Here is a 22843-nt window from a genome sequence, read left to right as displayed (position 1 = left end):
AGCCTTGGGGGCGGACGAGAAGATGGCCCCTTGGCCGACGATGATCCCTGGTATCCCCGCATGTCGTCCCTTGTCAGAGCGTGACGTCGAGCACAGGCATTGGCAAATATGAGGACCGAGTACCAGGTACGTAGTACACACTACTACTGGCAGCTGTCTGACAAATTAAACCAATTTAGACTGCAACGAGAACAGGCCTGTTAGCAAAAGTACCAACCTACAGAGAGCAGTCCACCCGTATAATTCATGTTAAGATTCTTCTAATATAAGGACAAATATCTGACGAGGATGAGAGAACCTTGGGCGCTGGAGCCGTAATGTACATTTGCGTTCAGAACTGGCTTATTTGGATTGTCAGTCATTTGTGGACATTCATCAGAATCCCGTCAAACACCCGAAAGACACAGAAAGATCAATATTGCAAGTAAAGTCGTTGATCATTCCTTGTTAACATGCTCGCCCAGATATGTCGAATGCAACCAAAGTACATGAAATTGAAACCCTTTTCCTTTCCGAAAACATGGTGCCATTGTTGCGTGCAAGTGAAAATTATGCTAGGCCTCGCGCTCAGTCCCATAGTCTGCCATAATGTTTTCCGGAATCATTCACTTGTACCACTCCACCAGATCCAACATTTAAATCCGCTTGGTATCGAAAGATCCCTTGACGGAAGGCGGGTTGATGGCACAAGTCTGGCCGAAAGATTGAAGCCAAGCACCGCTGTCGAACTCGGCATAGTTGCGGATGAACTTGCCGGAGTCTGGGCTGACGGTGAATCTGTTGATACCAACAACGGGGAATCGAGTGGAGGTAATGGCCCATCTCCAGGTGATGGTGTCACAATCGTGCCACAGGTTCAAGGTCTGGACAGTGACCTCAGGTTGACCAGCCTGGCCAAAGGGAGAATCGAAAGCAGCCTTGCTGGGGAAGGTGGTGGAGCCAAGCTAGAATTTCATTATCAGCACGTATCAAGCACAAAGAAACGGTGGACTTACAGGAATGCCAGCCATGAAGTTGATGGAGTCAGAGATATCAACGAAGTCGACATCGAGCGTGGCGTCAGAGACATCCTGCTTGTAGCCTCGGCCGGCAGGAGGGAAGGTAGAGTTGGCTGCGGGGACGTAGTTGGTGAACTCCAAAAGGGTGATGAAGCCGCTGACAAGAGCAGATGCCTTGGCATCATCGACAACACACTTGCTTGGGACGGCGCTGGTAGTCGTGGTGGTGGTGTACGCGCAGGTTCCGGAAACGGTCTTCGTGACGGTGGTACCGGTGACGCTTCCATAGGCACCAGAGACAGTGATGGTCTTGGTGATGACGGTAGCAGACCCAGCGGGAACGGTAACCGTAACGGTCTCCTTCCCGCCCCAGCTTGATCCGGAAACAGTCTTGGTGATGGTGCTAGCAGCAGGGCAGGTGGTGCCAGAGACGCACACTCCGCCGGTGGGCTTGACGAACACGGTCTTGGTGGTGGTGGTGGGCTTAACGGTGGTAGTAATGATGTTGGTGAAGCCGAAGACGGAGCAAGCGCTGGTGTAGTGAGCCTCGTCGCAAGCGCTGGCATAGTTGGGAACCTCGTTGGGGCAGACTGCTACGGTCTCACGCTTCTGCTTCCATCCGTTGCCTCCATCAGCGGTGATGGTGACGGTCTCGACGACGGGGGCGGGAGTAACAGTGGTGGCGAGGAAGCTCTTGCAGTGGAATGCACGGAGGCCGGAGTCTCCGAGAGCAGCCTTGCCGGTGACGGCGGCCAAACAGGCATCATCAGCTGGCGCGGCGTCCCAGCCGGGAGCAGCATAGATGCCGCTGACAAGAGCGGCCAGCGGCAGGGCAACAGAGAAGACTTGCATATTGGGGGTATAAATTATTAGTATGGAAGAAAGAGTGGCTAAGGTCTATGACCTAAAATCAGACAGCGAGCTCAAAAAGAGTGGATGATTGAAAAGTCAATCAAGTAGCGATGAGAAGTTGTCGAGCTGGGGAGAGAGCAAACAGGCCTACCAGGCAGGGAAGCAAGAGGTTTTATGTTACCTCGCCCTTTCGGCCTCCCAAGATTCCACAACGGGCTCGGCACTGATGCCAGAAAGTGCCCAAGTAAGCGGAAATACTGTTCAGAGACGCTGCTCGTGATACCACAAATGTAAAGACGGGTCCAAACCCATCGCAAGGAGGGCCCTTCCCGCCAGAATTGCACTGTGATTTCAGATTAGTGTTGTTGTCGACCGTACCAACAACGGCCCAAGTGACAAGCCCAGATTGGTCTGGCAAGTGATTATGTGCGGGATCAAGTGTGGTGGGTCGATTGGGACAAGCTGATGCGCCACGAGTCCACGACAAGGTAAAAGTGGATGTGGTGGCCAGGGTGGCGGATCAACCAGAACCCCCAGGCAGCCACGAGGGCAAACAGACTCCATGGCTGAAGTATGAAAACAGTAAGCTAATTTCAGAAGCGACGTCTTAGCCTGGTTGAAATTGCTCAAAAAGGAGTTGGATCCGCTACACTGCCGTACTGCTAACAGTGTAGTTCACGACTATGCCTGGGGGAATCGATGAGAAGAAGTGGTCCCGAACTTTGCGGAGAGGCAGATATGAGTATGCGGGTAAGACGGCTGTAAACACACTCAGTGGCAGATTTGATGGCTGAAGTCGGAGATGGAAACCTGTCTACCGCTTATTCTTATAAGCATGATGGATGTCAATCAGGCTGTGCACGTGTTGGGTTGAGCACCCGTGAGTGAAGTTGACTGTCTGCGGTCCGAGTGTTCTCGTTCTGTTGTCTGGATCTCTTATCAGCCGGATTTACGTGACCCTCGATAACCCATCACCAGAAAGACGCGCTGCAATCCTGCTGGGCCCGTCCCTTGGAGAGCGCGTTCAGGGGCAAGGGGAGATCAAGCCTTGATGCACCCCACCAACACGGGTGCGGTTAATATTGACCAATCAGCGGGCATTCGCGTGTCTGAGGCTGAAAGCCTAGAGACCTTTTCAGACGATGGCTTAATCTCCCGAAACAAAGATCCTTATTCCAGCTGCCGTTGCGGCGCTGAAATCAAGAAATATTTGCCCCAGATGTGACGCTACCAAGCAATAGGACACGTTTTGTGGGAGGCCCATCGTGGTCTAAGTCATCCTGCTGGCTGGGCGGTTCTACTATACTCCCGAGGAGACTTCCGCCGATTTGGCTTGTACACACAAGGTCTGGAGTACGGAGTACAAACCTCTTGAGTCTTGATACCCTGTCGGCGCTCCAATTGCTGTGTTTCTAAACGCATACTTTGTCCGTTGCGGAGTTAGTGTGGCAGGATATGATTGCAGAGTGGGACGTCAGGCGGGTGTGTGTCCCTCGTAGTGTGTTCCGCGTGCAATTTCGAGAGCCTTTTAGATGTAAGACCTTGTTTCTGCTACTGTTTTTATGCATGTCGGTTCTGGGGGATGATGCATCAGTCTGGCGCGTAGAGAGGATTTTCCCAAAATACCATCAATTGCACCGGGTGGGTGACTTGACTGGGATGGGCAATGAACATGGTTCATGGTAGGGCTTCAGGGGCGGGGGAAATTAGCAAAACCTAGCGCCAAGCATGGAACTATCGGTCTGAGCATTCCCCCATGACGCATTGCGTCCTTGGTGTTTCGCATTGCGTTTTCACCTTCTGTTCTGCGTCAGCCTCCTGTCTCTAAGCAAGGTCTGAATTAAGCTGGCGCAGGGTGATCGTGTCGATGCATTGTGAATTGCCACGGGATGCTAATTGCTTTGCATGCCCATATCAACAACCTGGCACCCTGTTGAAAGCCATAGGGTCAAGCTTCGGCCAAGGCGGGAAGCCAAGAACTCACAGAGCAGGCAAGATTCGACCGACAAAACTGGGGCAGGTACCAGGTATGAGGCCCTTGGGACGCAGAGTCAAACGCACCAACCCATTGTGCCTCATCTGGCCTCCTCTGTGTGCGAAGCGTACACCGAACTCCTCGGTATCCTCCGATTCACACTGAGTTTGCTCGCACGGCATTCAATCAATTTCCAATCATCGAACTCAAAATCTTGCCTGAGTTTCAATTTCCGCGGGTTCAAGTTGGCAACGATCCCCAGCGTGAAACCGAGAATCGCCTGTTTCCATCCTCGGTTGATCATCGCTACGGCAAGGCGTTCCGTCATTCTCGATTTTCTGCAATGTCACATTGATACATATCAAACAAGGGACATTGTTCACATCAGTGGTGGGCCGGGGGACAGGAACCAAACCGGCCGCATTGTGTTAAAACACCGTTTGCTCACTATTAAACGAGCATCCACGCTTCACGGAACATTCGAGTCCACCGGTATGGCCTCTTTTAGGGCCCCTATATCCCCAGTTTGGGTTTCGACAACTGAGTCGCCTTATGAACCCCTTCATGGTAAGCCTGAATGAGATTGGTTTCATCCTGCATGATCCTTCCGTCCCTGGTGACCACAGTTCCCAACCCAACATGATGGTGCAAGCAGTACATGATCTACCTCAACTATACCAGAAACCGTCGGCATCTGCCCTGCTTGATGCATTAGCTCTCTTATCCCTGCAGCCATCTGCGTTCGTCATGAGGAACGGCTCCTCTCAGTCTCAAATTGCTGAACAAGGCATCCCACGGTACCTGACTTCGATCGTCGCGTCAAGCTTGGCTTGGATAGACGATGATGATGTCAAGGAATCCATTTGGTCTGCTGCAAGCACGAGATTGAGTGAACGCTCCGGAAGAAATGCAATGCCAGACCTGACTCGAACCTTTGCTGTTGGTGACGGCCTCTCCTTCCATCTGCGTGAACCTTCCCTTACAGGAGACAACTTGGGCCTCAAAACGTGGACATCGTCTCTTCTCCTTTCCCAACGGCTACCTGATCTTCGTAAGTATATCGAGAATGGCTGTCCGAGTGTTCTAGAACTGGGTTCTGGAACAGGGCTTGTTGGCATGGCAGCGGCCTGTGCTTGGAATGTGTCTGTGCTGCTCACTGACCTACCGGAAATTGTACCAAACCTCCAACACAACCTTGAACGGAATAAAGACATGATCGAAGAGAATCACGGTAGCGTCGCAGCCCGCCGGCTGGATTGGGACGATGAAGCCGACCTCCCTAGAGATGACCAGGAGAAATTCATGGTAATTCTTGCTGCTGATCCTATCTACTCAAATGACCATCCTCAAATGCTTGCTCGTACAGTCCGTCGTTGGATTCATCCAGACGCGGGTGCCAGATTCATCGTCGAGCTGCCCCTGCGAGATCGTTATGATGAAGAGAGGCAGTCGTTGAGGGACAATCTACGAAAAGAAGGTTTCGACATGATTGCCGAGGGACATGATGTTGGACATGATGATTGGCATGGTCGAGATGGTTTACTGGCTGAAGTTCACTGCTGGTGGAGTGTCTGGCAACTTGTCTCCAAACCCACATAGTCTGCCTACCCATTGTCCTGAGTGCTTGCCTATCCATCCCCATACGTGGACTTCTGGCATCGCAAGACTGGAGCAAAATTGCAAATGACACCTTCCAGGGTCATACGTCCTTCTAATCCATTCAAACGAGTATGGTTGTGGCACTGGCTCGCAAGTGTGTGCTTTGGGATGAATCGATAGACCATGGCACCTTCTTGAGACTACGTTGTTCTGCAATATGCGCCATGATGTCGTGTAGTGCCCCAAAAACTGACCACCAGCGCCCTGCGATGAAAAATGAGCCGCCTGTTGATCGCCTTTCAGAGTCTTTTGGTCTAAATCCCCCACAAAACGCCTCGATTCATAGCTTAAACCATGTCTGATCGCGCCAGAAGTTTGTCATATCTTTACTGAGCCTTGAGTCTTCTCTCCGCAGGGTCGTACCTATACGAGACAGGAGTGTTAGTGATGGGTACCCCGGAGACAGATGGTCAGTCTGGGCTCGTTCTTTGACCGGACCGAATGGCTATCATGAGGCAAACATACTGCAATAGCTTCTCGATCAAATCAACATGGGTCATAAGCATGCGCCGACAGCAGTATCGCTTTGCGCCAACTTGGTCCATCGCTTCTCTGTTCGCATTGCGTGTCAGAATATTCCTCTTTCCAATTGTAGTTTCGACGTCTTGAGTGATAGAAAGCGAGATCGACATACCCATCAGCCATGCCACCTTCCAGCAACTTCATGTATTTCTCCCATATGTCAGCGATCACCTATGTTAACCGACATGTTAGCGTCCGCATGCAGTTGGGGAGGGATAGGTCAAGGGCCCATCTTACCTTGCCACACGAGAAACAGCGAATTGGGATGATCATATTGAGTCCCGTACGCCAAAGGGTTAGGAGCCACGAAGCGGCGAAAAAGGCTTTGATGGTTGATAACTCGAACAAGAATGTCTGCGCAGCCTTCAAGTTGCGACTTCAGAGAAATTCCGTAATAAGGCTTGGCAGAGTAGTCCCATGATACGGTGCGTCATAGGAGCCGGATGGAGCTTCTATACGGTGGACTATTTGGACCCTAAAGCAAAGCTTTGGGAGGCCAAAGCCAGCCTTGGCATTGGTCGCGTCCCGGCCAACTTTCCACTCTAGGTAGCCTGCTGGTGCGGAGAAAAAAAAGTTCGGTGCACAAGAGTTCAACATCTACGAGATTGAAACGATTGTACCGCAGGCATCGTGTTGAATACCAGTTGTGCGGTCAATCCTCTTGAAATTTCTCCCGATGTCTAAGTCTACGAAGCGTAACGCAGAAATCGCTTTCGATTCGAAAGAGAGGGACGGTTCCCACAAGCCAAAGAGGGCGAGAACGAAGAGGATCCGACCAATCGAGCAGACGACCACTCTCTTACCCTCGGAAGAACAATCGCTTGTCGATAGACAGCTGTCCGAAAGCCTACCAGAGAATATAGTCGCAGAAGGTGCAGCGGAAGGTTCCATTGCTCGAAAACGAGTCAGAGCTAGAGGCGACCGTAAAAGCAAAGGAATACAATGTGTGCAGGATACGAGAGACTCCCCCGGCAATGCCAGTCCGCCAGTCCCCAACGGATCGCAAGTCATCGGGAAGGGAACCCTGAGTGCGACCACTCCAAAGCAAGAATATAAGAAGAAGAGGGGGCAGAAAGGGCGAAAAGAGCGACTAGATAACAGTGAGGAGTCTTTGCGTCCTTTGGATGAGTTGCCTGCTTTGGAGGCTTCTGAACCTACAACGATACCAGTGAAGAGTTCGTCAAATCTAGAACACTCGATTTCAGAAGAGAATAACAGCTTTCCTGAAGATTCAGTACAGCAAAAGTTTGTACAAGCAGCACAGAAGGATGGCCTAGCAGTATTCAGTGCTCCAACTGAGTATGACCAGCATGCTCTAGTTACTACAAAGAAGAACGAAAAGCAGCGACGAAAGCAGAAAACATCTTCAGTCTTAACAGAGGTTAAGGGGACGGGTACTACCCTCAATATCAATCGCTGGTCTTTGGCTCCAAGTAAAGGCGGTATTTTCATCGACCAAGACCCCCTGTTGACCAACGACGGACAACATTTAATTCTTGCGATTCATTCGCAAGTGCGAGTATACTCAACCAAAACTTCATTGTTGGTTCGGAGTTCGCCCATAAACCGCAGCTCAATAGTCAGCTGCGCGTTCTCCACGGTGGAGCCGACCAAAGTGTATATTGGATACACAAACGACACCGTTGCATTGTGGGACTGGACAACAAACCAAACAACAACTCAAGCCGATACACAAAGACGTTTGCGCAGGATCATCCCTCTGACATCGCATGGGGAGGAGGAAGTAGTCCTGGTTCTGCGCCAGGGGGAGGATAAAAGCAGTTCCGTGATTGCTTATCTTATGGATCACAAGCAGCAGAACTTCGAAGTTGCTCGCACAGTGCTGGAGCGGCCTTTCAACGTTATGAATCTCGAGTCATATGCACAGGGGAGTGTGCTCATTGCTTCGAGCTACGGCAAACTCTTGGTTGGGTACTCTCAAGATGTCATTGAAAATGGAGCACAGATGACTTACACCTGGAGGGAAATCAGTATTGCAGGGTCTGTCACTGCATTCGACGCACAAGTGCGCCCAAACAAACCAAATGCTGGAAGAAAGGTACCAACCACGGACTTAGCGGTTGGGCTCAGTTCTGGTATGATTATGCTTTATCAAGATCTTCTCTACAAGTTGATAGGCAAGGAAAAGAAGAACCACAACGAAGACATCATTCCTCGAAAGTTGCATTGGCATAGGACTGCGGTCAACACAGTCAAGTGGTCACGCGACCAACGATACATCATCTCTGGCGGCAACGAGACCGTCCTTGTTATTTGGCAGTTGGACACGAACCAGAAGCAGTTCCTACCTCACTTATCGACTTCGATTCTGAATTTGACTGTGTCAGCAAAGGGATCGGAATATGCGCTGCGCCTCGGCGACAACTCTGTTATGGTTTTGTCAACTGCAGACTTGTTGCCATCGACAAACATTATAGGGCCTGCATTTCGTGAGGATGTAAACTTGGCAACGCCAATGCTGCTACACCCAACGATCACCAACCGCTTACTTGCTGCTGTTCCGACTAATGCCCTCAACAAGAATCAAACACGAGAGAATAGTTCCTCTTCACTCCAACAGTTTGACATCGAGTCAGATTTGCAGATCAGCCGCCAGGCTCTGACACGAAACACGACTACAACGAAAAATGTCGCGCCAAATGGTCAATTGATTTCGGAGCCTAACGTTGATTGCATGACGATTAGCCATGATGGTAAATGGCTTGCTACTGTCGATGTATGGAGGCCTCCGAGAAAGGATATTGAGTCTATGCATCTCGATGGCGACTCACCCGAGTCTCGTGGCCGTTCCACCGAGACCTGCTTGAGGATATGGGCTTGGAACGGTGATGAGAATGTCTGGGAGTTGGTCACTCGCATCAACGAGCCTCATCGTCCCGGTGGTCGTTCCGTACTTGGCTTGGTAGCAAACCCTTGCAAGGCGGAATTTGCAACGATTGGTGTAGATTGGGCGATACGAATTTGGTCACCTAAGGCGCGTCATCGAAACGGAGTCGCGGTCAGGAACAAGTCAAATGAGCAATTGTACACATGGTCCAGCTCAAGGTCCATCGACTGTGGGCACGAACATCTTCACAAGGATGCCCAAACAATCTCCGCGGCATTAGCTTACTCGGATGACGGATCAACAGTAGCTGCGTCTTGGTCTCGGCCGGGGTCAGAGTCACGGATCGTGCATCTTATTGATTCCGTGAGCGGCAAGATTACTTTGTCTCTCCCGGATCTACTCTCGAGCCGAGACGCGAAGCTAGCATTCGTGGGACGACATTTGTTGTGCCTGTCTGACAGGTTCTGCGTCTTCGACACACTCACAGCACACAATATCCTTACCATCAACTTGGACCCAGAGTTTGCTGGACAGAGACATCTTGCTATGAACAAATACGATGGCACGGCTGCCATCAGCATTTCACAGACGGAAAGCTACAAACCAAGCAAGTTACTCGTGATGAACGTCTCGGCACGGGAGGTCAAGCCTGTCTTCGAAACATCGGTACCCGGATTCATCCAGGGATTGCTGGCGTCGACCACCGGGACGGGCTACGTGGTGATAGACAACAAGGCCAGGATTAGTGCATTGCGGTCCGCTGGGACTCAGGTCCAAGAGTTGTCGTCAGCCGCAATGGCGAAGCTCACCGAGCCAGCTCAAGTCAGCAAAAGCCTCGAAGGCATTTTCGGCCGGCCTGGTCGACCTTCCTTGGCGGTGGGTGATCGTGTTCATGATCAGGAAGAGCTCAGAGCGGACGAAACGAATGCGGTTTCTTCGTCGAGTTTGGATCATGTGTTGAAGTTTATCTCCTCGAGTCATGTGCCGAGTCCGGTACAACTATTTGAGCGAGTCGTTGGCGTGTTTGGTCGACGACAAGAGACCCAGAATTCCGTCGCTGCTTCTTGACGAGGACCTTGGTAGAATTCGCCTTGTGTGAGTGCAGCGGTGTATATAGATTCAAAACAGAAGCATATGGAGCTTTGGACACTGAGCGTCAAAATTTTCCTTCCGCGATTCCTGGACACTTGTTCGTTCTTGACCTAGGCTAGTCCTTGGTTCATCACAGTGCACGCAAAGTCCCTTGTGGATGACGAAGTCGTTTACAGAATCTCCAAGCTGCATGAAGGATGAGGCTTGGCCCTGCCTGCCTCTGCGGCTCCACTGATCGAAGGCTCCTACGTCGTAAATATCACCCGGATCGATCAGAACACAATCACTTGGTTTGCTCTCTACGCTACATCGCCCTTTTCGCTGATCTTATGGATGCACTGTTGTATCCTTCAGGATCTGATCAGTAATAAACTATCATTAATCTGATCGCATATCTACACAATACCAGCCTCTTCTGCCGTGCAGCAAGTAGATGATGTCCAGCGCGACTCGGATCAGAACCGCTGACTCATTCATCCACAGTGCCTTGGCAGGCTGTTGTCCACATCTTCTGACTGCTCTAAGAATGAGCTTGATGAGGTGTCATTGGCCCTGTGGGCTTGATGGACATACTGCGTAGTGTATCAGTGATTGCGGCATGCCTTGCTTAACGATGCTAGGAACTGGATTGATGCCGCCCGTGCTATGCTCGTTCAGACCTGGCGTGCGAGCAAGGAAGTAGGTGCGGGGGAATGAATGGATCTCGGATGTGATTGTTGTTGCCCATGTCTCTGCGGTGCCCCTGGTATGTCCTCTTTGCCTACTCGGTACTAATGATGGAGCAAGCGTACCTAGGTAAGAATCGGCACCGGAATCTGACGCATCTGTGTCAGACGAAGCATACGCCCGCGCTGCCCCTCATTGATCATCTATTATGCCACGTCCTCTACCGCTTTCTCCGCGAGACCGAGGGGTAAAACGGCCACCGAGGGATCGCACAATTACACTCGAAGGTGCTTCTTCTCTTTTCCTCTTTCTCTACCTCCCCAAAGCACTTCTCTTGAATAATTTCTGTGTCCCGAGCAGATAGGAAAGGAGTTACCGCAGCAGAATAGATACGCATCTCAAGCTCAAAGATCCTTGAACCCGGAACTTTTCATCAACACGAATACGAACCATCTATTTCGCACAAAAATCAACATGCCTGCCAACGCTACAGTCCTCTACGGCGGGGACGCAAAGTTTGATCTCAAGTATTACCTCGAGTCGCACATGGCTCTGGTTGGCAAGGAATGGACATCTTTCGGACTTCAGGACTGGAAGGTTATTCAATTCGAAGCCGGTCCTGATGGCAGCAAGCCTTACAGCATTGCGGCCATCCTCACCTGGGATTCGCTCGACAGCATCCCGAAGGCACTTGCGTCCGACGCCGGGAAAGGCATTCTCGCTGACGTGGAGAACTTCAGTGACAAGAGCCCTGTCTTCTTGGCTGGTAACATTGTGGGGGCATCGTGAGTGGGCAAGCATCTCTCCATCTTCCCTCGACAGTTGTCTGTCTCTTGGTGGCTTCGGCCATCGAGATGAGGCTTTGGCAGGTGGATGACCTGATGTGTTTTAGCAGGAAATTGATGAGCTCGTTGTGAATAAGATGTGCCGGATGTGTCAGATGTACCAGTGTGGATAGATGGACGTGGTCATGAACTGTCGGACGAAGTCGACCGAACACTGTTCAACCACACACATATCTCTCGACTCGAGATTGAAAGCAAGACCAACCCGAGATAATTGATGATCGTTCCTTCCAGTGCGATCGATTCCCATCTTCATCTTCTTGTACATGCATCTCTCCTGCCATCTTCGCGATATCCTATCCAAATTTTCTGCCAGTTCTCTGCTTCTTTCCATTGGCATTCCTTCAAGGCATCGTCCATTGGGGTATCTAGCCAATTACTGCTGATGACTGTGTTGTCTGAGGTATGCAGTGGCCCCATATAGCAGATGTTTGAGTATCTGGTGCGAGTTGCAAGGCCAACCAGATGGTGCGTCGCAGTTTTGTATCCTCGTTCACATTGCTGATTACCTTTGCATCAACGATATCTCCAGCACCAGCACACTTCAATGCATTTTGCACAAAAGGGCCACACCATGACTCAGCCTGTTTCAACAATGCCGCACCAGAAATCCCTTCCAAGCTTCCTTCTCTAAGTCGACCAATGTACACCTTGACATTTACCCTTCTCACAGAAGAGCGCTCTCTCACCGATATACTTGAGAACAATGAATCCAGACAGATGCCACTGCAGATGGTGAAAATCTTCGGTGAGCGTACCATCATCGGATGCACTTCGTCATAAATCGCCCGGCACACCCTCAAGATTCGATTATCACAGTGCTCGTGGAGGTCAAACTCTCCGAAGCATGATCCTAAGTGTGTGATGGTACAGTAAGATTGTACAATGACGCATTTGCAGGGCTTGAGCTTGCTTGGCCCAAGAACATATTCCCAGATTTGACGACGAATATCGTAGGGAAGTGTGAGCAAGTCCTGAACCATGTTAATCCAGCTGAGCGTTTCGGTGTGCTGCGTGCAATGTATGCAAGGGCTGAACCAAGAGGTGCGAGTGTGGTGCGAAAGTGTCAAACGACAAAAAGACACTTGGCTGGTAATCGACCATCGTCAGCTCACCCAAGACAACTTTCCTTCTATATGCGAACCTGATCAGCCTCGATGAGACCAATTTTCTCTTGCGGCATTGTCTAAGTACAAGTGGCGGACCGCTGACTCACGTAGGAACCCGGTAAGCATCGACAATTGGCCATCGCATCGGAGGTAGATCTCAATGTCGGATCAGACGACTGACTTGATGATAGCCTGTTCCTGTTAACAGGTTGGTAAGCTTCATAGCAAGGGACATTGAATGCGCGCTGTCAGCACTATCTTGTGCCTCATTGTGAGAGCTACTCAGTAACGCAACCCTTTTACGGGAATTATCCGTACAGTGGGGGGTGGATTCAAGGTCAATTTAGGTCAAACCATCAAGCGCGACCCAAGAAGCGTAGTAACACTACCCAATAGTGGAATCCACATGATAGGTGGCGCTCGGTTGTTAAGAAACATGGGTTGGGAGGCTTCAGAGTTACAGCAAAGCAGGGCCGGAATATCACCGCTCAAGGATAGAGGTCATAGGAAACGGATGTAAGATCAAGCAGTGGGACCGCCCCATCAGGCTGATGCCACAGAACAAGGGACCTTACTCAGCAGTTTACGGAGTTCTGGCAGCACTAGGGTGGAAACGTAAGCCAGTGAAGAAGTGGGTAAGTAATCATAAATTGGGTTGTTGATGCCGGTTAGACCATCCATTCTTGACGAGGTAGAAGCACTGCAATAGAATTAGCTAAGGTACTGGCTATCTAGGTAACTTAAGCTACGTAGGTACCCTATAGACTACGGAGTATTCATTCCGTAGTCATCAAAAGCATGGCTGCAAGACCCTAGTGCGATTCGTATAAAACCATTCCCGCAGATTGGTGCTCATATCAAGCGTCGGTATTGGCGGGGTCAGGCGCATACTGTACAGTAGGGCTCGGTATGTCTTAAGCCTGATCTACTCCCAAACGTCCCCCTTTCTTAATACATGCCTGACAAAAAGCGAAAGAGAGACTGTAGCATAATTTCAAATGGGTGACCAGACCTACCTGATGGCTCCGGTGCCTGCGCCGGAGCTAGGCATCCCAGATTCGTCGTCGACGGTAGACGTGCGAATCATCGACACGACAGGCTATGGGAAAGTCGCGGCGGACATGATGTTCACGCCTCCACTGCCAGGACACGAGACCTTTGTGTTCCCATCCTACTCAATCCTCATCAGCAACCATGAAAAGGGCAAGCACGTGCTATTCGACCTGGGCATGCGAAAGGACTGGGAGACGTTCCTTCCCGCGCCGACGGTAGGCTTTGTCAAGCAGATCATGCCCTTCTCCGTGGCATCCAACGTCGATGAGATTCTCGACGCCGACGCCGGGAACTTGGGCATCACGACGAAATCCATTTCGGCCGTCATCTGGTCGCATCACCATTTCGACCACCGCGGCGATCTGTCTCGGTTCGACCCGAGCACTGAGCTGATCGTCGGGCCTGGGTTCATGAGGGCTTACACTCCAGCCTACCCGACGAATCCTGAGAGCAGCATTCAGGAGTCGGAGCTCGCCAGCCATCCGGTGCGGGAACTCGACGATGCAGCGTTTACTCTGCAGCTGGGACCGGTTCCAGCGCATGACTTCTTCGGCGACGGTTCCTTCTACATCCTCTCGACGCCAGGCCACACCGTGGGCCATCTCGCCGCGCTCGCCCGTGTCACTAGCAACGGCAATGGTAGCGACAGTGACGCAGGCCAAAACCCATCCTTCATCTTCCTCGGCGGCGATTGCGCACATTACCCAGGCATCTTCCGTCCCACAACCTACAAGCCGCTCCCCCAACAAATCCCCGAATTCCCACGCTCAGCATTCGGCACGTCCCCCTGCCCGGGCATCTGGCTGCAAAACTATATCCACCCGCAGAAATCCGCCACGGAGCCCTTCTTAAAACCCAATCCGCGCGTGAACGAGATCCCCGAGAAGGCAATGCACAGCCTCTCCGCGATGCAGGAGTTCGATGCTAGCCCCGACGTTTTAGTCTGTATCGCTCATGATGGGGGTTTGTTGGGGAATGTTGATTTCTACCCGGAGAGGTTGAATGGGTGGAGGAAGAAGGGCGTGAAGAACAAGGTGCATTGGAATTTTTGTGGGGATTTTGATGTACATGCCGGGAAGGAGAAGGTCGAAGCTGACAATGGTGGTAATGCTTGAGGTAGTCAGGTCTACTGAACTGTTCCGGGCCAAGTTGATAAATGCATCATGTATGAAGGGATATGCTCTTCGTCTATGTACAATAACTATGTAAAAGTCTCCGTCCACCTGCATGCGTTATTGGCGCCGTCCGATTGTACGCACGTACTAGAGCTGGCGGGATTAACTGGAGCTAAAGAATCCTCGGGAACATAGTGAGAGACGTTTAAATTGATTGGGGGTGGTGGAGTTGCGACGATCATACTTATAGAGGAAATATTAGCCTAGAGACATTTACGTTCGAGGTCCTCTGCGACGTTGACGGCCCCCGCCGGGCTACATAAACGGGTGAAGATAGCCATAGCGAGGCTATGCAGGCGTAGATGGAGTGCCTACCCTGGTTGGCTTCTAGCGACGGCGTGGGAGTCGGCAGCGAGGTTATGTCTATTCATGCACATAGGAATCAAGCGAGACAGGATACGGTCAGGCGCATGCGGGCTGTGATCTATACCTAATTGGCTGCGAGTCGACACTACATTAGTGTCGGATATCGGGTCACGATAGAGAACGCATGTCTTGCCACTCAAATAGCTGCATTCTGGTCTATATAGCTATCAGGCCGCAATAACAAGTGTTAATCTAGACGAAACAGAGAGTGGAATGAGCAAATAAACCATTGCCCATGCTGCGCACAATGCGATTGTGAAATGACTGGCTGCTGATCTCAATCTGCGTATCAAACATATCAAAATTGGGCATTAGGGGCACCCACAAAGCCTAGCAGGTCTGCCTTTCTGTACAGCCTGTGGGGAGCACTAACCGACAGGAGACAAGCAATAAGCCTCCGTGGGTTCTCGTTGGATGGGTTGTTCGACCGCAGCATAAACTCCTCCGCTTAGGACTGTGGTCATCTATATCGTCATGGCTGATTGCCCCACCGGCTACTTCCTGCATATTCCATATCGGCAGCACAAGTAGACCGCCGGCATGGCGGATCGCTTTGTGGGCGGAGCGCCAAGGGCCGTGGTCTGTGTATCGATAGGCACCATAAGCTGCGAGCGTGATCTAGCGGGAACCATTAGCTGTATTGAAGGACCACCGCAGTGGCCGGGTGCCTCGAGTTGTGTTTCAGGGAGCTTAACAGATTCCATGAGTCCTTTTGGGGCGCAACTAAGAGCCACTCTCCTCGTCTCACAAGGACTGGGAACTGACATGGACTCTGTGTTGACAGATTCTGTCAAATCGACGGGTTGTGTTGTGGTACCCTTGGAAGAATCAATAGGAGGGGCAAAATCGGTAGGCCGCCTCGCAAGCGGCTTAAACGGTCCTATCCGTTGCATGGTGGAATCATTGGCTGAGGCCACTAACGGCGCCGAAGATTTCGGAGAATTCATTGACTGTTCTGCAGAGGAATTGACTGTGACAACAAGTTGTGTAGTGGGACCCATAGGAGCGGTTGATTGGACTAGGGAGGATTTCGTTGAAGCTAAGTACCTTTTTGCGGGGGCATCTGCACGGATCGACTCATTGGCAGCCACTGTAGTTTTAGGTGGGCCATCAGAGGCCGTTGGCTTCATTGTATGAGTAGTTGAAATGATTCGACCGATCAGAGATGGCCCAAAGGGCGACCGAGGCCGTTTCGCAGGAGACGTATCGGGAGTCACTGGCGGCGTTGCCGGAAGCGCACCAAAAGTCATCGGAGGAGTTTGAAGAGGCCTAACAGGTCCTGAGCCGGGAAGCTCAACCAGTATAGGATATTCGGTCGAGGCTAGTTCAGCAGCTGTTGTCAATCTTCCTGTGGACAATTTGACAGGTGCAGGTGACAATTGAAATTCATCGGTCAGTGTCTGTAGCACGGCTCGACTTTGATTCTCGTGTGAGATATCGGGAGAGATTTCGGCCAATCTGTTGAGCCATTCGCTTTCTGGTACCTCGCCTAGGTCGGCTGGCTCAACGATATCCTCGCTGTCGATTACGATGCAGTCGTCGTCGCTCTCCCCTGGCACATTCAGATCCGAGGTGACAGATGTTTCAGACTTGAGCATTCGTTCCTCTTGCTCTGCTTCCGCCTGTTCCTGAAGATTGTGCAACATACGGACCCGTAGCAGGAGCTCATTTGCTGCGGATTGTTCTTGTTGAACATCAAACATGAACTGAGCTGAATCCGCAACACTCTGCCTTCGAACCTGGACGGTAGGCTGAGGATTTCGCTCAGATCCCGATTCCCTGGAAACCATCAGAGAGACTATAACAGCGGCAATCCGCATTCAGGAATGTAGAAGTGGGCCGAACGTACCTAACATTTTCAAGCTCGCTTGTTTTATGAATCTCATTAGCCACCACCGGAACCAGGAGGAGGGCCACCAAGAGCGTAAGCGTCTTCACTAACCGAAGCCTCTGTTTATTGATTTTGTTCTTCACCCCAAATGTCCATAAAACTTTCGCATACGTATCATTCGTTCCACGCCTCTGCTTGATCTTATTTTCCATTTTATCGAACTGATCCGAAATGGCGTTCAGCTGCCTCTTGGCATCCTTTAGGGTCAGCTCCAGCGAAATTTGTAGGCGTCCAGACATTGGGTTGCCTCTGATGTCGTTTGGAGCACGTGCGAGAACGTAACTTAACCAGGAGAGCTGTTGAGCGATTTCTGAAATCTCGTCGGCCGAACCGCGGAGGGTGGTACAAAGCCTATAGGCTTTCAACGCTCCTGCACGAGCCAAGGGTACCATTGCGGTGGCAGTAAAGGCGACACTTGCGACCGCCATTGAGTAGGAAGCATCCAGGAAAGATTACTGTATGTACAAGATGCAAGGATTTTAGCGATCCCAGCAAAACGACTTAGTATGATTAGGGGAACAGACTCCTTCCGGAATATTTTAAAAGGTGCAAATTTATCTGTAGGCTTCATATAGAGAGATGGCTATATTACCCAGTAGTTTCGACTTTCGGCAATGAGTGGCCTGCTGGAAATTGATATTTCTAAGCGCTAGGATGTACTCTGCGCTCGAAAACAGCAGTCTTGTAGAAGAGGAGTTTGGCTGATCGTGGAGGTTGCAACGAAGGCACAAAGGAGAAAGCGAAAAAGGGCGTGGCTTAAAGCACTGCCACCTTCGATACGGTAAAGAGGAGGCAGCGCCCAGCTGCTGGGGTAGGCTCTGCCTCTGCCCTGAGATTGGCGGCAGCACCTTGGACGAGGGTCCAGGTAACTGATTTCACGCAGCAGAATTTCACACAATAGAATCTACATGTCTGTTCGAATCACCTGCTTTGGCGAGAGCTAGCATTTGATCCGTTCGAATAGCCCGGCAGACAGTGCTAGGCACATCAGCTACAGTCCTTCATTCCTTGGCAAGGTGGCTCTGGTCCAGGGCACCGGATTGCTTACCGATTTCTTCAATTTTCCATATAGAACGAGTGCTGTCAGCGGTCCCTTGTGCGTCTTGACGTGAACTCGTGCATCTCGGAAGTTCTCCTTGTCCAACAAAGCAACTTGGGCCAAAGATTTGTCGACAGTCAATGTCCCTTGAAGCAGGTGTTCGAAACGCAAGAACAATGTCGGCCTCTGATGTGCAAATCTCAGACTTGTTGTTTCCTCGCATGAAATCTCGGACGGCATTCTTCAGTTCGTTGAGCCAGGTAGAGCGTCTGGCTGCGTGTGCTAACCCAGCTGCCGCAGGAAACTCGAGGATAGGTTCGTTTTCGACGGTATGATTGTTTATCGATGTACCGCCCCTCGGAGAACACCAGATTCCAACAAACATGCAGGAAAGGTCCTGTTGCTTCAACAGTCACAGGATCGAGCTCTCCGAGTCTGTCTGGGGCCACTATGGCCATATCCTAGGAAGAGCAATGACAAGTTGTAAACAACGATGACGACATTTCAAGGCGACACAAAAGGAGGCTCGCCGAATGATAGACATAGCGGGGAAGCAGACCTTTGTGACCAACCAGCTCTAGAAGTATATTCGTAGCCCTGGCTGGGTGCATGGTGGGAACACGTTGAAAATCCGCCCTACCTTCCGGAGGATCTCATTCATACTGGCCGATAAATGAAACACTGGAAACCCCAATACATGCCACGTCACGCCCCCGTAGACGGAGATGGGGTGAATCATCGATCAGATCTCACCGCAATTCTGACATTCGATCACATGGAGGGTGCAGAACTGCGCTAACTCAAGAAGAGCGTGATCTATCTAGAAGGCTGGTCAAAAGAAAATAAACCCAGATGTAGGATGCAACTTACAGTAGGTGACAATAGTAATAGATACGCGATGAATCAACTCGTGGTACATAGTTCTATTTCTGTAATTAATAAATTTTCCTAGATTTTACCCCATGAATAAAGCGTCGATACATAGTCGAACTAACGCCCCGAGCCGAGCCAGCTACCTGTACAAGTAGGTCTAGTGTCGATGCAATGATAATCCTCGGTGGATTCAAGGCGAATAAACGGGGAAACTCACGATATCGTCTACATGTTGAATCTACCCCATACCCCATGTGGGTTCAAGGTGTGGACGAAAGTGCAAACCCATCTGATTGCTCTCAGGGAGGTGCCATTTCTTGAATATTACCTAGTAGAGGAACCGAGACGCAAAGGATGAATTGTTCCAGCCCTTTAAGGAGAATCCTGTCGTTTTCTCAATCATATGCGGCGGGCTATCACACTTTACGCCGCTCCCTTGTCCTCACAAGACATGCAGCACCACCACTACCACTGCAGCAACGATCCCATTACGCTCGCAATCGCCCGAGAAGCGGGAGAGGGAGCACCCCGAGGAAGATCAAAGACATCAACAACAGATCACAGCCCCAACGCCGCTATGGATCCTCAACGACAACAGCACCCATCCAGCTTTCAAAGGGAGAAATCGAATGCACCATCAGCGCCGTGCCGGCCGTGCCAGGAAGCCTCAGCGAAGGAACACATGCAACGATCACGATCCGCAACGCTGCGCGGCTCAACAGCCTCAACAGCAGTCTGATCTCACAGCTCACATCAACGCTCCGATCGCTTGCCTCGCTGGAGCAGCACCCAGACCTGCGCGTTGCGATCATCAAAGGCGAACACCCGCCCAACTCCCCCAAGACCCCGGCATTCACGTCCGGCGCAGACATCTACGAGATGTCCTCCCTCAGCTCCGCCTCCTCCGCACGGGAGTTCATCTCCCGCCTGTCCCAACTCTGCGACGCATTCCGCACCCTCCCATGCCTGACACTCGCACAGATTCACGGGCTTTGTATGGGCGGCGGGCTCGAGCTCGCGGCGTGCGCAGACTTCCGATACGCAACGGCAGGGTCGTCGTTCAGCATGCCCGAGACGAAATACGGGATCCCAAGTGTCATCCACGCGCGCCTGCTGCCGAATCTTGTAGGATGGCAGCGTGCGCGCGAGATGGTGTATCTCGCAAAGGTGTACGGTGCGGAGGAAATGCGTGAGTGGGGGTTGGTTGACGTGATGTGTGCGGATGAGGCGCGCTTGGAGGACGAGGTGAAGGGATTCGTGGAGCGGGTGGCGAGGCATGGTGTGAAGACTATGAGGGTTCAGAAGGAACTGGTGAGGGTCTGGGAGGAGCGGGACCTGAGGGCTGGCGTGGATGCTGGCGTGGAGAGTTTTGCGCGGATGTTTGAGGATGGGGCGCACGAGCCGAGGAGATTCATGAGGGAGTTCACCGAGAGAAGGAGGGAGAAAGCAAAGGGGGCCCAAAGGGGAAATTGATGAAAGGGAAGGCAAGATTGGAACAAGGGGAAGCAATTGGACGACCGGTTGAGGCCCTGATAAGATGAAGGCAATGGCTTGATTGCAGGAGTGAATATAGGGTGATCAGAAGAGCCAGTGATAATATTCGTCGTCTATAGCTATCGTGTTAAGGGCCTTCCTTAAGGGGAAAATATGAGAGTACACGGAGCGATTCGGTATGCAGCTAAACGAGGAAGAAAAATATGAGGCAGCGCTCCCACAGGGAAGTGGAGGAGGTTGCGGGATATTACATGTATTGAGAGCACAAAACACCCAGTTGGTCTGGGTTGAACTCCGTTCTTGCTAATATCTTCAATGCAGCACTGCAAGATACAACGAGCTCACTTCCATGTAATCCCGAAGAACAACAAACCCAAACAACCAAGATATCAATATGGCCTCAGGGATTACCTAGCAGGTACTCTATTGCCCCATTGACACTGCCTCCTGTTCTCCGGAGGGCCTGAACATTGCGATCAAAATCATAAAAGCCCATGTCGTTCAATTGTCGCAACTGAACTTCATATCTCTCCTCTGGTGGACGGTTATCCGGTGGCGATGTCGGTCGTTCACCACCACCAAACATGTTAAATAGATTGCCAAGGTTTCCAGGGTCATTTCCTTGTGCTGCGCCAAAGCCACCACCTGCGGGGCCTCCGGGGCCTCCGGGGCCTCCACCACCGCCGAGGGCTTGTAGAAACTGATTCGCTGCTTCTGGGTTCTGGAGAAACGGATTGTTTTGCATCCAAGGGTTACCAAACGGAGAAGGCGAGGTATTCTGGTTTCCACCTTGCTGTGGCTGGCCAAATAGTGCCGGGTTGAACAAGGCTGCAAAAGGATTCTGCTGCTGCTGCTGTTGCTGCTGTTGGGTCTGTTGATCAGTAGTCGAAGAGTTGGTCTGAGTGCCTGGTGATGAAGGATTTTGCTGGGTGGTGGGGAAAGGTGGTGGGGCGCCAAACAAACTCGCAAATGGGTTGGCATTCATGTTACCCAAGGCTGCAAAAGGGTTTTGCTGAGCTTGTTGTTGAGACGATGGCTGTTGCGTCTGATCGTCCTGGGTAGCGCGAGTCTGACCGTCTCTTGATTCTGTGGTATTGGTGACACCAGGTGCTGGGAAAGCTTCTTGTCCGCCCATGCCTCCGCCCATGCCGCCGAGCCCTCCCATTCCCATCTGCTGCTGCATTTGCATCATGGATCGTAGAGCCTGGGGATCGGTCATAAGCCGCCGAAAATAGTCGGATTGTAGAACCTGTCTCGCCTGAGGTCCCATTTGGCGCAGTCCGGGATTTGCGTTGATCATCATATCGATGAACTGCGGGTTGTTCATGGCCTCTCTCATCATTTGCTGAAAGTTCGGGTCCTCTAGCTGGCGCACTACATCTTCGGGGGTCTGGGGAGTGTTGAACATGCTTGCGCTTGGCAGTTGGGCAAAGCCGGCATATCTGGCTCCAGTTAGGCCTGCGAGGGGGTCGTTCCCTGTACCAGCAGCCAAGTTCTGGGGGACGCCTGTAGCTTGAGGTGTAGCAGAGGAAGGATTGGCTGTGGAAGACTGGGTGGCCGGGTTTTGTCTCTGATTGCTGGCAGCACTCTTGACCAAGTGCATAGTATTGCCCTCCTTAACATTATGTGTAGCCAGTGTATCGTTATCCTTCAAGACCTTCCCGCTGTAGATCAAGCGCTGTGCAGTTGTCGGAACATTGGCGTATTCTTCAGTGGCGAGTTTGACCTTCAAATCTTGGGTGGTGGTTGTGAGCGGAAGGGTAAGAGTCCATTTCTGGCCACCAGAGGACTTAATGTGGAAAGTGACGGAGGCATCTTCAGAGCCTGTAGGCTCGGTCATTGTGTTGGAGATGGGAGTAGGGGCCTGGAAGTGGCCGATCAATTGATTGTTGATATTGCGATAGGAGAGAAATGGATGGAAGATTTAGGATGAGAGCCGCTAGCTATGACGTGGAGATGTGGGCAATGAGTGTGACAGGTGCTGGGGCGGGGACAGAGAAGAAGACAAGGTGAGAGGAGGAGGAGAGAAGGAGGAGAGAATGGAAGAAGTGGTCGATCTTGATCACTGATGGCTTGGGTGTTTGTCGGAGAAGTTACATGAATTGTAGATTGGGTGACGAGAGAGGCAACCTGGCAGGGCTTGTCTCTGCAAGTCGCACCTGCTCGATCTGCGCTTGCACTTCTTTACGTTGAATATGTTTGGTGGTGCAGGAGCGACTCTGGTGAACCCCCCCTAATCATTGGCGTTGCCCGGCCTCGGCGTCATCGCCGGCTGCCTTGATGACCTCAATGGAACAGCAAAGACTCAGAGTGCAGGTGCCCCTCGGCTCAAGCACCAAAGCTCTGGCCAAGCTTAACTTTGTCGGGTCCCTTACTAATAGGCCCC

At 51.4% G+C, this 22843-nt stretch overlaps 9 protein-coding genes across 9 annotated transcripts; 5 read left to right on the top strand and 4 right to left on the bottom strand.

The window, feature by feature from the left end:
• Positions 1–665: 665 nt before the first annotated feature.
• A1O9_07158 (uncharacterized protein) lies at positions 666–1850 on the bottom strand. The gene is made up of 3 exons (XM_013404104.1): positions 1330–1850; positions 996–1197; positions 666–944 (listed from the first exon to the last, which is right to left on the bottom strand). The coding sequence occupies exons 1-3, from the start codon at positions 1562–1564 to the stop codon at positions 857–859; spliced, it is 525 nt and encodes a 174-aa protein (XP_013259558.1). The 5' UTR covers positions 1565–1850; the 3' UTR covers positions 666–856.
• Positions 1851–4464: 2614 nt separating this feature from the next.
• On the top strand, positions 4465–5424 carry A1O9_07157 (uncharacterized protein; the record flags this gene model as incomplete). The annotated part of the gene is made up of 1 exon (XM_013404103.1): positions 4465–5424. The coding sequence occupies one exon, from the start codon at positions 4465–4467 to the stop codon at positions 5422–5424; it is 960 nt and encodes a 319-aa protein (XP_013259557.1).
• A 386-nt stretch (positions 5425–5810) lies between these two features.
• A1O9_07156 (DNA-directed RNA polymerase I, II, and III subunit RPABC5) lies at positions 5811–6279 on the bottom strand (the record flags this gene model as incomplete). The annotated part of the gene is made up of 4 exons (XM_013404102.1): positions 5811–5847; positions 5950–6036; positions 6119–6177; positions 6244–6279. The coding sequence occupies 4 exons, from the start codon at positions 6277–6279 to the stop codon at positions 5811–5813; spliced, it is 219 nt and encodes a 72-aa protein (XP_013259556.1).
• Positions 6280–6682: 403 nt separating this feature from the next.
• A1O9_07155 (uncharacterized protein) lies at positions 6683–9922 on the top strand (the record flags this gene model as incomplete). Its single annotated transcript, XM_013404101.1, has 1 exon — positions 6683–9922. The coding sequence occupies one exon, from the start codon at positions 6683–6685 to the stop codon at positions 9920–9922; it is 3240 nt and encodes a 1079-aa protein (XP_013259555.1).
• Positions 9923–11086: 1164 nt separating this feature from the next.
• A1O9_07154 (uncharacterized protein) lies at positions 11087–11401 on the top strand (the record flags this gene model as incomplete). Its single annotated transcript, XM_013404100.1, has 1 exon — positions 11087–11401. The coding sequence occupies one exon, from the start codon at positions 11087–11089 to the stop codon at positions 11399–11401; it is 315 nt and encodes a 104-aa protein (XP_013259554.1).
• Positions 11402–11825: 424 nt separating this feature from the next.
• A1O9_07153 (uncharacterized protein) lies at positions 11826–12440 on the bottom strand (the record flags this gene model as incomplete). Its single annotated transcript, XM_013404099.1, has 1 exon — positions 11826–12440. The coding sequence occupies one exon, from the start codon at positions 12438–12440 to the stop codon at positions 11826–11828; it is 615 nt and encodes a 204-aa protein (XP_013259553.1).
• Positions 12441–13585: 1145 nt separating this feature from the next.
• Positions 13586–14734, top strand: A1O9_07152 (uncharacterized protein; the record flags this gene model as incomplete). The annotated part of the gene is made up of 1 exon (XM_013404098.1): positions 13586–14734. One exon carries the CDS (start codon positions 13586–13588, stop codon positions 14732–14734), a length of 1149 nt encoding a protein of 382 aa, XP_013259552.1.
• A 4583-nt stretch (positions 14735–19317) lies between these two features.
• Positions 19318–20436, top strand: A1O9_07151 (uncharacterized protein; the record flags this gene model as incomplete). The annotated part of the gene is made up of 1 exon (XM_013404097.1): positions 19318–20436. The coding sequence occupies one exon, from the start codon at positions 19318–19320 to the stop codon at positions 20434–20436; it is 1119 nt and encodes a 372-aa protein (XP_013259551.1).
• Positions 20437–20857: 421 nt separating this feature from the next.
• Positions 20858–22297, bottom strand: A1O9_07150 (uncharacterized protein; the record flags this gene model as incomplete). The annotated part of the gene is made up of 1 exon (XM_013404096.1): positions 20858–22297. The coding sequence occupies one exon, from the start codon at positions 22295–22297 to the stop codon at positions 20858–20860; it is 1440 nt and encodes a 479-aa protein (XP_013259550.1).
• Positions 22298–22843: the final 546 nt, after the last annotated feature.

Source organism: Exophiala aquamarina (genome assembly GCF_000709125.1).
Source record: "Exophiala aquamarina CBS 119918 chromosome Unknown aczIA-supercont1.5, whole genome shotgun sequence".
NCBI classification, from domain to species: Eukaryota; Fungi; Ascomycota; class Eurotiomycetes; order Chaetothyriales; family Herpotrichiellaceae; genus Exophiala; species Exophiala aquamarina.
This window is presented reverse-complemented; position numbering and strand designations above follow the sequence as displayed.